Here is a 13,240-nt window from a genome sequence, read left to right on the forward strand (position 1 = left end):
GCTCAGTCGGTAGGCCACTTGCTCTGTAAGCGAGGTGTCCCGGGTTCGAGCCCTGGATTGACTGCACATTTTTCTTACTCTTTGACATTCAAACAAGTCGTCTGATTGGTTCAAATAAAAATAGATTTGCGAAAATAAAAATAGCAATATTGGAAATCCAAAATATACAGAAGACGAATGTGAATCGGTCATTCTCAGATCTTCGTTTAGAATATCAAGTACTTTAGTCAGATTGAAAGACATGCTACACTTGTTAATGGCTGCTAAATATGTACAAGATATGCATAGCCGAAGCCAGCTGAATAGACTTATTAAAAGAGTCTTTCAATTATTGAAGGTGCGGATAGAAATTTCTGGCTCGAGGGTAACTGTTAAGGAGGTAACGAGGCTCAAGCCAGATATTTCCATCCGCACCTTCAACAAGTGATAGATTTTTTTTTACCCGCCGCCAGGAGGCGGTGGGTTTATTGGTAAGCTAAATAATTTTCGCGTGTGGGACATGGAGCAAGTCACGTGGCAGGTTTTCGATCCTGTACAGATGTTTTTTGTTCGTAGATGTGTGATACACTAATACTTTATTTAAATGATAAAATATTCTATTTATACATATATATATTTTATTCTGTTTTTAAAAAATAAGAAAAAAGCTTGGGTCACGTGACACGTTTCGACCATCTTCGTAACACACCGTGGGCGTCTTCGGGCGGGATGTTTTTGACACGAGAACATGTTTGTGGCGTTTTGGCGCCTGTTCCGGTAGTAAAGAATCACGCTCGAACACCAAGAACATGACCGAGAAAAAAGTTCGCGGTCAAAATTTACACCACCTTTTACGGGGAGACCAGGAACACGGTTCGAGAACACTCAACAAAATGGCGGCGAAAAAAAAGTTCTGCCCCTTTTGTCCTTCCTTCTTTTTTTAAACAGAAGTCAAAATACAAGTTACAACAATGAATCAACGGGGCAGTCCGCAGTTTCAGTGTCACAGATATCCTGTAGAATTTGATATATTTGTTTTTGTTTCTTGTGACAAAATGACGGGCGCAGCCATCCTGAATGTTCTTGATTGCACGTTCTTGAGGTTTGTGCGGCTCAAATTAAGGACACGGTTCTCCAATATCTCGCACCGACACTCGAGTTATCAAGAACTTCCGCCCGAACACAACCATCTCGGATGCCCGTGGCCTAATTCACACGATCCTTTTGTTTACATTTTTTTTTCTACAATTTTCGTCTTTCATATCATACATTGACTTAGAAAACAAGAATTTATAATTTGGTGGTGATGTATGATTACCACGATTATCAGAGATTTGTGGAATTATGCTTTTCTAATATTAAATTTGTAAAACAAGTTGTGTATGACGTCATCAATATCCGCGTACATAACATTTTTAAACAAATAATCAGCTGTTCAGTGAGCTGATAACCTTTGATAGAGATGAGTAAATGGAAATGTTTACATTACTCGTTAGGATTCTGGTTAGGAAAGTGTGGTTAGTTTGCATTAACTATAGATATTAGATTTTTTAGGATATAATTTAATATTTTTAGATTGCCATGACCTGCAGATGACACCAATTATTTTTGAGATCATTAAAAGGACATTCATTATGACTGATCTGAATATACATTTCTCACGGCGGAATAACTTTTGACTTGTTCTTTTTCTTGCATGCCGTATTCATTTTAAATTAAAAAAAGACGTATTAAAATGAATACTTTTCTTTTGGGAACTATTTTATTATTAGAAGCGTATGAATTTACGCATTCATTCATAAAAAAACCAACAAAACAAGCGAGTCATCCTAAACCCCGGGATATTAGACGAGTTTTTCTAGCACAAGAAAATCCTGTCTGGCATGCAAGACTTTTCGATTATTCTAGCACTTCTGTTGTGTGTTATGCAAGAATATTGGTAATGTACGCTTATTTCGTGATACAAGATCTGCAGAACGATTCGAGCTACAGGCACGTGTACCTACCAATACATCGAGATTCTGCAGATGCTATTACACGAAAAAATCGTGCGTTAACTCTATATCAATGCAGTTATAAGCATAAATATTGTCATCATCTTTATCGTTCATTTCATCAGTTAACATACCATCATCATTATCATCATCATCAATTATTATTATTATTTTTTATCATATTACATTTTTATTGTAGTTAGATTATATTTTCTTATATCAAGTGTCCTGATAATTATAATTCTGATCAATTAACGTTTTTCTTTCAAATATGACGCAAGAAAAATAATTTCCTTAAAAGCGGTTTCAGAAGATTTAGTATTTCTTTTACAGTTATAAAGTTTACGAATTGCCATTAAAAGTCATTCTACTTATTGTTTTCTACATTTCAAAGACAGTATACAGAAAGCCAGGATGATTTCGTCCGTCAGAGCATCAGGGAGATCTCACATCAGTGTTGCTATTATCAAGTAGCCTATTTCCTGCAAATAGTAATGTACCTAGAAGACAAATCACTACTTGATCTTTTCTTCTGTTTGTTTTCAGGTGGCAACATGAATTTCCTCAGAAGCGCTGCCATTATCCTGCTTGTAGCACTTTTTTATAAGTATTACAGCATGAAAAACAAGACTAAAATATCTTTACTGGAAGGACGTCCTGATAAGGAGTATGATTACGTCATCATTGGCGCCGGCTCGGCAGGTTCCGTGGTAGCGGCGAGGCTTTCCGAAGATAAACAATCAAAAGTGCTCCTTCTAGAAGCTGGTGGACATGATGATCAAAGTGAAAATTTTCACATTCCCAGTATGTGGACAGAAACTCAGCAGACAATGTACGACTGGCAGTTTTACACGGAACCAGAAAGCCAGTCTTCACAGGGTCTGAAGGATAAGAGAGGAATTTGGCCGCGTGGGAAAGTTCTTGGCGGTAGTAGCATGCTAGAATCGATGAAGTACGGTGTACCACTACAATATACACGTGGTAGTCCTTTTGACTTTGATGAATGGGCAGTCGCTGGCTGTGAGGGATGGGGTTTTAAAGATGTTCTACCATACTTTTTGAAGGCAGAAGATATACAGATAGATGACCTAGAAACATCGAAATATCACAGCAAAGGTGGTCCCTTAGCCGTTACACATGGGTATTTGACACAGTTAGCCGAGGAGTATTTAAGGGCCGGACAAGAACTAGGTTACAATATAACTGATTATAATGGCGAAGACCAAGGGGTTTTAGTATAGTTCAAAAGAACATAAGAAATGGTGTTCGCAGCAGTACTAGCCTTGAATATTTAGAAGAGCGTATGGGACGTGAAATTTACATATTTCTGTTCATAGTTTAGCTACTAAAGTAGAAATCACAAATATGCAGGCAGTGGGTGTTTTCTATATTAAAGACGGTAGGAAAAGATACGTGAAAGTCAGAAAAGAAGTTATTTTATCAGCAGGAGCCATTAATTCTCCTCAGTTGCTCATGTTGTCTGGAGTTGGACCCGAGAAACATCTCGACGAGATGAATATTCCACTAGTTGCAAACTTACCAGTCGGCGAGAATCTGCAAGATCATCAGATGGTGTTTTTGTACAGCGATATAAATAAACCATATAGTGCAACAATAGATGAAGTTACCCACTGGTGGACATGGTTCAAGTTCTATGTATATGGTGGTGGGCCTTTGTCACACTCTGGACTAGACGTATCGGCATTTTTACACCTTGACAAGACAAAACAAGGAAAAACGTATCCAGATATTCAGTTGATTTTCTTCAGTTTTCTTTCATGGGAAAATATTTTTAACTTAGACGAGAGCTTGCAAGAACAGCTTTTAGAAAAAGATGGCAATAAGCATGGGTTTACGACAGATATCTGTTTGACACGTCCAAAAAGTACAGGACGTATCACACTTATGAGTAAAGATCCGTTTGATTATCCTAAAATTGATTCCGATTTTCTAACAGAACAAACAGATGTTGAGACATTTATAGGCGGTATAAGAATCTGGGAAAAACTAACCGAAACCAAAACTTTTCTTGAACTCGGTGTAGACATCAATCAAATGCAGAAGAAATTCTGCTCTTCCCACCAATTCCGTTCTGATGAATATTGGGAATGCGTCGTCCGCCATGTTGGACTAACACATTACCATCCGTCCAGTACATGTAAAATGGGCGCGATTAGCAATCCGACAGCAGTTGTCGACCCTGAACTTAGAGTCAAAGGTATTAAAGGGTTAAGGGTAGTCGATGCTTCAATATTCCCAAACATTACCTCGGGAAATATAAACGCACCAACTATAATGGTAGCGGAGAAGGCGGCAGATATGATTCGTGGAAAGACACAGTGAATATTCAGACCTGAAATACCGAGAGCACCGTTTACGAATGTCGTTTTATTCTTTAATCTTTAACAACATTCAATAGTGCGCTTTATTAACCTTTTTCATGCACTGTTTCATTTTTTAAATTGATTGCTTTAAACATCCGGGTCATGATCAGTTTCATTATACAGTGTATTTATGAACCATATTAACCAAGGAATATTGAAAAAAATATATGAGCCGCTCCATGAGAAAACCAACATAGTGCGCTTGCGACCAGCATGGATCCAGACCAGACTGCGCATCCGCGCAGTCTGGTCAGGATCCATGCTGTTCGCTTTCAGAGCATATTGCAATTAGAGAAACCGTTAAGCGAGCAGCATGGATCCTGACCAGACTGCGCGGATGCGCAGGCAGGTCTTGATCCATGCTGGTCGCAAACGCACTATGTTGTGTTTCTTCATGGTGCGGCTCATATATCACCGTCTTTGTACTTTAATCGCACGGGGTTTTACATAAACTCGCTCATTCAAAGGTAACTACGTTTCATGACGATATTTTGTACCTATTAGGATAGATCATTAAAACATAATCCTTTTATAAATACGAATGAAGAATGCAACGACGTACAAAATACCATTTTCAGATGTAAAATTGTGTTAGGGCATCGCTGAAAAAATCAGTCGATATAATATTAACATCGTTTTATTTAAAACAAATTTTTTGACTGGCCTCATTTCCATATTATAAAGTTAGTTTTACGAAGCGACGATTAACACCTTTATTTTGTGTCACTTCATTTAAATCATTTACTTTGTCTCACTGATATGATATAGATGTGGAAATACTACGGGGGTATATAAATAAGTAAACGCAGCTGAAACTCTGTAAACAAGTAGTCTAGATGCATTTATAGTTCATCTACTGCTTCTTAATTTCGAATTCGAAAAATGTTCTCACTTTCCGGTATTTATTTCAATTAGTGATTTTCATTGAAAATCCGTGTTACTCTTTCGTCCGACAACTATTTTAGATCCTTTTTCTTTAATCTCTGTCTCAGTTCATCCCGTGTGGGTAATGTAGTTCACATTTTGTCCTTTAAGGTTTTACCCAATATAGCCATTTAGAAATATGAGATAAGTTGAAATGCCTTTTCTGAAACTATTTTGATCGGATGTTTCCCTTCTGTTGTGTTTAACGACAGAAAATTAATGATTTTTATGTAGTGAAAGAGAACAGACACAGTGACACAAGGATGCCTAACCAAACATGAAAATATACTGCTCCTCTACATGAATATAGGCGGTCACCACGTGACCAACTAATTAAAATGAAAGAAATTTGCGGGGGGTAAACAAAACCTCTTGTAGACTTATCTCCGATTGTGCTTCTGAGAAGTATCGTCACTCTGGTCTGTATTACAACAATCAGTGAACCCCGCTAATACATCAGAACTTCCATATTGCCAGACTTTGATCTAGCTCGGTTTTAAAGTCAAACATTTTTGTCGCATTTTCTACAATGACTGCTCTTGTGAAAACAGTTCAGTCTCTGTGTTTTACTTGCAGGTATTTTTAAACTAGTTTCAACTGGGACCTCGAACATGTTCTTGTTTTGAGAACGGGGAAAATACTTGCTCATTTTCGCATCATCAAATAGATAAAACAATAAAAACACTAAATATACTTTAGATACCCCTTTAAATTACGGTGTCTTGTTAGGGCCATCGCTGCGCAAAATAAAACCATAAGCCCGAATGCATGTTGAAAAGTCGAAAAAAAAACGAAACCTTGATGATGGATGATGAAAGGTTGAAATTACGATGGTGGAAACTCAAAACTACGAAACAACGATGGTGAAAACGCGATATTATTTCGCGTTTCATCATCATGGTTTCGACTTTTTATCATCGTTGTTACGTTGTTCCGACTTTTCATTATTGTAGTTTCGACTATTCACCATCGTTGTTTCGTTTTTTCATCATCGTTGGTTTCGTTATTTCGTTGTTTCGACTTTTCATCATCATAATTTCGACTTTTCATCATCTTGGTTTCGACTTTTCACCGTCGTTGTTTCGACTTTCATCGTTGTTTCGACTTTTCATCATTTCGGTTTTATTGTTGCGTTGTTTCGACTTTTCATCGTCGTAGTTTCGAGTTTTTATCATCGTTGTTTCAACTTTTCAAGATTGCGATTTCGCCTTCCTGTTGATCATGCGCACTAATTTTCATATAGGCGTTTGGCACATTTGTTTGGTCAATAATGATGCTATGATAAAAACATTTATAGATACGTACATATTGTTAGGATAAATGTCATGTAAATCCACGTAATACCTTAATTTGCCCGGGAAAATATATATTGGGAGAACCTGGAGCAAAAGTCGCGTGGGTTTCGTGTCAGTTTTACTGTCTGACAATACAGGTTAATCGGTAAAATGACTTGGCAATATCTCACCAGTTATTTATGGGTTTAACAGGACATGACAGAAATACGAAACTTAGAAGAACTAATACATTGTACACTTGAAAATTAAAAACCAAACAACAAAAGTAACAGTTTCCATAACCACGTGTATTTAAACTAAATAGAAAATTTAAAAAATCTAATGATCCACTGAATAACCATGTAGAACCAAAGGGTTATACGGAATTTCACATCACTGAAAACGTTCCCACTTGATTATGACAACAGTTGAAAGTAAGTTGTTTCTGCGCTTGGGTAATATCGAATAGACACGGTCACTCGTTGTCTATCCTATATATATAATATGAACAAAGAATGTAAGGCTGCATGAACATTTGCCGGTATACCGGGTGTTCTCTATAACTTTATCCCTGTCAATTAACTCTACTGGTCTAGAAATAAACTAGACTAAGAGTGTGCTGCAGTTGATAGAATATACATGCATGTTGAATAAAAGCAGTCGACAGTGGATATTACTTTTTATTCTATATATATTTTATCTATCCAATCGTGAACGTTCATTTGCAACACGTGACCGTAAAATATATTACCTTATTGGACGCACGTGCGTACAAAAATCCTGTATTTTCCGTATTTGGACGGTTCAAAAAGTCCCATGTTAAACATACGATAAAGCCCGAAACGCGTGAAAATGTTCCGAATGTAAATTGGGAGAAGTAGATGCTCTATTTACAGAGCTTGATTATGCGTCTTGAAACCAGGAAGGCAGAAATACAATATTCAGTGAATAATATTTAATTTAAACTAACATAAAGTAGATATAGAATAAAAAGGTTATTTAACATTGTTTTGTACAATACGAGATATATTTGGACTTGTATCCAGCTGGGAAAACCATATTGGACTCGCCTAGCGGCTCGTCAAATATGGTTTTCTCAGCTTGGTACTCGTCCAAATATATCTCCGTATTGTACAGAACAATGTTAAATAACCTAATAGTCTTGTTTTATTTTTGATAAGTTTATTGAATGTTACTATTGCTTAAATATAATATAATGCTCAAAACCACGATCATGGTGAAAAGTCGAAACAACGAAACCACGATGGTGAAAAGTCGAAACTACGATGGTGAAAAGCCGAAACAACGATGATGAAAAGTCGAAAGAACGATGGTGAAAAGTCGAAACAACGATGTTTAAAAGTCGAAACAACGATGGCGAAAAGTCGAAACAACGATGGTTGAAAGTCAAAACCACCATGGTTAAAGTGAGTGAGTGAGTTGTGTTTTACGGCGAATCGACACAAAATAGTCATATATCGCCGAGAAGAAGTCAATTGCAAACGCCAACTGTAAAGCCTAACATTGATGTAAAAATGTAAAGGGACCTAAAAACCCATGAAAAAAAGTAAAGAACACTTTGAAAAATTTTTAAAAAAATTTCAAAAGCATTATGTAAAAGAAAGAATATCTAAAAGCAGAAATGAAAAAATGTAAAGCTATCTAAAAGCAATAATGTAAAATTGTATGTAGTGGTTTTAAAAATTATCAGTTGCAAACATAATAATATTGAAAGATGAAAAAAAATAAGAGTGTTAAATTTTTTGATATTTCCTATCTGTTTTAAAAAAACGAAAAAAATTTTTTCCGATTGAAACTTGTAAAAATAATTCTCTCAAAATTGAACGTAAAAAAATGTACTGCGATGTGAAGCCCACCAGTCCAATAAAATGTTTTTTAATAGTTACGGTGTTTGACTGGTCCTTCGGGTTGTCTTTTTATTCAAAAGGTAAGAGTGAGTCAAAGGGTATGCCTTTTCGACAGCGGAAAAAACAATTTCCCCCCTGCGAACAGATCTGTTCCTTGGTGCCTTCCCCTAAGTAGGTTTATATCATAAAGTTTTTTGATAAAGCACGGTCCATGCGATTCCCTTTTTAGATAATGTATTTGTTTATTTGGGCCAAAAATGGAATGGGGTAATTTAAAAATTTGTTGTGAAAATAAAGGGATTTTTTTGGGGCTGAAAAATCGATCCCTTTTCCCATGAATCCAACATGACTAGGAACCAAAAAAATTTGATAAATTTTTAAAAAGATGTTCTGAAGCTGGAAGAAATTTTGAATGAAGGGTTTTTTCCTTTTGGGTTAGAATTGACTGAAAAACAGAAGCGAGTCAAAAAAGATAATAAATTGTTGAATTTTTCTTGTAAAAAAATTTCGAAAAAAAAATGCTTTGGCCTCGGCTGAAAAATATTTTTTGCTTATTTGGCAAAAGTATTTTTGATTATAAGGGCGCGCAGCAAGCCACCTTGATTTATCTTTGAACCGCTGTGAAAATTGCTAATTGTCCTTGAAAGTTGTTTTGATTTCATGATTTTGGGACTTGAATTTTCAGGGTTTGTTTCAATTTTCTAAGGCAGTTTTCAAATCGAAAAGAAGTGGGGATAAAAAGGGTCCTTGGGGGTGTATCTGGAATTAAATTTTCTTTAATACCATCAAATTAAAAGTCAGTTTCATTATAAAGATGATGCGAAACCCGAACGGTTTTTTTTTGTTTTTGGTTTTCCTTATATGTCAGAGTATTTTGGTTTTAAAAAAAAATTTCTGGCAGGTTTGTTTGTTGTCACCACTTAAAAGCATACTGCAGTGAAATTTTTCTCGGCGTGTGTAAAAGGATGGTTCGTTTGCTTCACATATAAACTTTCAAGGCGTGTTGGAATGCCCAAGGCAATACGAAGACCTTGTTTATGTAGGGTTTTCTAACTTTTAAAAATAAGTTTTCTTGCGGAACCATAAACAATACAGCCGTAATCTATTTAGTCTAAAAAAAGCCCTATAAAGTCTTTAAAACCGTGCATCGGCCCCCAATCAGTTTTTGAATTCCCTTTTAAAAGTTTTAATGACTTCAGACTTTTGGGCTTTAAAGTATTTTTATGCGGTACAAACAAAGTTTTTTATTAAAGTAAAACAAGAAATTTTGCTTCATAAACAATGGGTTTTTTGTACCATTTAAAAAAAGCTCGGGTCACAATGATGTTCCGTAAGGGGCAAAGTGGACAATTGGTTTTTCGTTTGGGAAAAATTAAAAACCCCTTTTTTCCAGGGCCCCAAGTTTGGATTTTTCAACATGTTGTAATTGGCGTTAAATCGTAGCATTTTTTGAACGTAAATTAAAAAAAATCGTCAACATAAATGAACAGTCTGCCCTGGTAAAAAACATTTCCACTTTATTAATTTTGATGCTAAAAAGTGTGACAGAAAAAAATTAAACCTTTGGGGAACCCCCGTTTTTGCTCAAAAGAGTCAGAAAGGGTTTCAAAAACACGTACTTTAAAATTTCGACGAAAAAAATTGTGTAAAATTCGGCAGACGCCCTTTTAAATCATGTCTTTTTAAGATCTTCAAAATACCTATTTCCAGTAGTGTCTAAGCTTTTTCAAAATCAAAAAAGACAACACTAGATTTTTTTAAAAAAAGCACACGAATAAATTGGGTCCAGTCGAACAAGATGAACGGTTGTGCTGCGTTGTTTCGAAACCCCTTTTAAAAGTTTTTTTAAAAACCTTGCGATTCGGGGTCCCAAATGCTAAAAATTTTATAATGTTCAGATTTTTGATAAAACTGTAAGGCTTCGGCCCTTTAATTACTTGGGTTCGTGCTATTTTTCCCCGGGTTTTTGTTGGGAATACAATAGCTTCTCCCAAGTCTGGAAAATACCTTTTTCCATGAAATTGTATTTTTCAGGAAAAGGTCTAAATTTTTGTGGTAAGTGTTTTAAAAGTTGAAAATGTATTTGGTCTGGCCCAGCTGCAGTATCATGACTTTTGTTAAAGAGTCAATTAACTCTTTTATCGAAAAGGTTTATTATAATCTTCCCCATTATTTGAATCAAAAATTAGGGGTTTTGCTTTCTTTATTTTAATTTAAGTTTTTAAACTTTGGTCTTTTTTATGTGAAAGGTTTTTTTAAAAACGCTTCACCAAGAGTATAGAAAGGTCTTTTTGGTTTAGATGCAGTAGTCTGGTCGTTTTTTTAAGAGAGGACATTTGAATTTTTTTTTTCCTTTTCCACTTTTTTTACAAATCTTTTCCCCACACTTTTTTAACCGATGACCGGGAAATTTAAGTTTTAAAAACGTATGAATGCAGGAGTTTTTTTTTTTTTTTGCTTGTTTTATTTCTGCGGCTTTTGCTCTGAGATTTTAATGATTGCAGATTTTCTTTTGCGGTCAATATTTTTTTTTAAGGGCCCGTTTTAGTTTTCGAATGCGGTTTACGTCTCGTTATACATGGTTTTTTCTTGATTTCCATTTCTTGAATTTTTTGGGATGGACTTGTTGAATACTGAGAAATTACAGAAAACCTAAATGGATAAAAAAATTGACGAAATTCTCCCAAAGGGGCAAATTTTTTGCTAAAGACGATATTGCTGCCAGCAGCTTTATTAAATTTAAAAAAAAGAGTGAGTAATTTCCGGGGCAAATCACGAACGCCTTTGTTGCCAAGGTTAAATTCTATCTGACCAGTCCTCCAGGGACTCCCCCTGGGACTGTGACCTTGCTGAAACCGCACCTGTGCTGTAGCCGGAAGCTCTTTTGCACCAAATCTACTTTCCAGCTTGCGCATCAACCTATGGTAAGACAGATGCTCTCTACGGTCGGTAAGCACTGCATAGAAATCTGCAGCCGCACCTGTAAGACTCCAACACAGACAATTTAAGCGCTCCTTTTTTGTCCATTCGCAAGCTTCTGCGTAACGAACAAACTTTTGCTTAAATGCAGCCCAGTTACCCTTACGATCATAACAAAGATTTCTTGGCAACGTGTTGATAACATCTCTAGCGCGCTTCCGTCGCACTAGAAGACCCTCATCTGTACTCGTCTTTGAGCTAGAACTACGGCCTGGCCGTGTACTAACTTCATCATCAGAGCTGCTTTCACTGTCCGAAGAACTCGATTCACCCAATCTGAATCTAAGCTGCTTCGGTGTTGTGTCCCTCACAGGAGTGTGTACCCTATATGTACGATGCACCCCTGTGGAAGGCACACCACTGGTAGCCGTGCTAAATACCGGTGTTGAGCCGCCCACCATGGAAGCACGCACACTGTGCTGTCCCACAGTGTAAGCGCCAGCCGCAGTGGAAAGTCCAGCACCACCGCTTCCACTCATCGCAGGGTTAGACAGGGTGGGAAAATAACCAACACTTATTTCAGGCTCAGGCAAACCGGCGAATGATGAAAACACCTTTGGTTTGGCTGCCGGTGAAGCTTCTTCACCGACATGGGGCTTCACCAAAGTGTTCAAAGGTTCCCATGTGTCTGTTATATCAGCTGACTTTGGAACAGACGGAAGGAAGTCAAACTCCCCTACCGCAGGTGGACTTACCTCATCGTCAAGACCAGATGTAAGTGCCTTATTCGGGCGAAAGTCAACTCTGTCCAAGGCATTTGTTTTCACTGAACCCCTAGAGATACTTACTAAAATCTCCGGTGTTATGTTCCCACTGCTGTCCCTTATTTGTACAATTAACTGGGCAAGCCTAGCTTTTATCCCAGGGATCTGCATCAATTCTGTAGGTGTCGCAAAATTAATGCGCACCTTCTTTGGCCAACTGGTCTCAAACATACTGATTTCAGAAAAATCCATCTTTTGGAAATTCTGAAATTTACCTGAAAAACAAAAATAAACAAACAACTATACAGGCCACAGACCCTCTCCCCTTTAATAAATCAAGAATGTCCCCAAATTTAATTTAAAAATGGGCAAGGACCAGGGGGGATGCACAACAGCTTGGTAGAGGACACGATGATCCGCTCCTGCAATGTTTACTTGTTGTACTTCCGGCCTAGCGCATGCGCAGTTGTCTGTTTCCCACGCTGACTTCTGCTGCAAAATATAAGGAAACTACACCTTATTTTTGCAAAATCTATCGATAAGGGGCACCTTATTCCCTTTACCGATCGATCTGAATCGAAATCAGCTGCTATCAAAGCTGCACAAAGGATTTCTCAACGTTGGGTCAGCGACCGTCACGGAGCAGGTGCTCGCAGCTTTCTCCTCGATTGACGAAGATTTCAGGCGAAATGTCCGTTCACGCTAACTTCTGACACCATTAAAGTGACACCCAGTAATTGTCAGGTAACTTACCGAGTCTAACTCAGGTTGGATGACACTTTGTAGTAATAACTTGTGAATAACGCACTCAGCTGTATTCGATAGTAGTCCGTAATGGCTGACTCTCTCTGTGTGCGCGATCCCAGCATGCAACAACTCCCGCGTTGGACTGTATCCCCTGTTTTAGTGTATTTATGGAATGGACGGGTTCCACGTCTACTACAATAGAAACAAATTGTATTGAAATTCACTGCCGATTTCTAGATCATATTTCTGTTTTTCATTTCTACCTGTGCATATATGTGCCTACAATATTCTGCTTAAGATATCTTGGAAGCTCCGTTGCAACTGTTTTTGCATAGAACAAGTCCAAACCATCTTTATCAAATCGTGGCCGTTACGTAAAAATCCAGA

The 13,240-nt window shown here is 37.2% G+C and overlaps 2 protein-coding genes across 2 annotated transcripts; both read left to right on the forward strand.

Annotated features, from left to right (window-relative positions):
- Nucleotides 1–2,527: 2,527 nt before the first annotated feature.
- On the forward strand, nt 2,528–3,214 carry LOC128559671 (glucose dehydrogenase [FAD, quinone]-like). The gene has a single exon (XM_053551999.1). It carries the CDS (start codon nt 2,528–2,530, stop codon nt 3,212–3,214), a length of 687 nt encoding a protein of 228 aa, XP_053407974.1.
- A 124-nt stretch (nt 3,215–3,338) lies between these two features.
- Nucleotides 3,339–4,316, forward strand: LOC123547714 (glucose dehydrogenase [FAD, quinone]-like). Its single transcript, XM_053551952.1, has one exon. The coding sequence runs from the start codon at nt 3,339–3,341 to the stop codon at nt 4,314–4,316; it is 978 nt and encodes a 325-aa protein (XP_053407927.1).
- Nucleotides 4,317–13,240: the final 8,924 nt, after the last annotated feature.

This window comes from Mercenaria mercenaria, chromosome 9, assembly GCF_021730395.1.
Source record: "Mercenaria mercenaria strain notata chromosome 9, MADL_Memer_1, whole genome shotgun sequence".
Lineage (NCBI taxonomy): Eukaryota > Metazoa > Mollusca > Bivalvia > Venerida > Veneridae > Mercenaria > Mercenaria mercenaria.

What these genes read in the sequence shown, in the direction of transcription:
- LOC128559671 (XM_053551999.1), top strand. Translation starts at nt 2,528, where the DNA reads ATGAATTTCCTCAGAAGCGCTGCCATTATCCTGCTTGTAGCACTTTTT.
- LOC123547714 (XM_053551952.1), top strand. Translation starts at nt 3,339, where the DNA reads ATGCAGGCAGTGGGTGTTTTCTATATTAAAGACGGTAGGAAAAGATAC.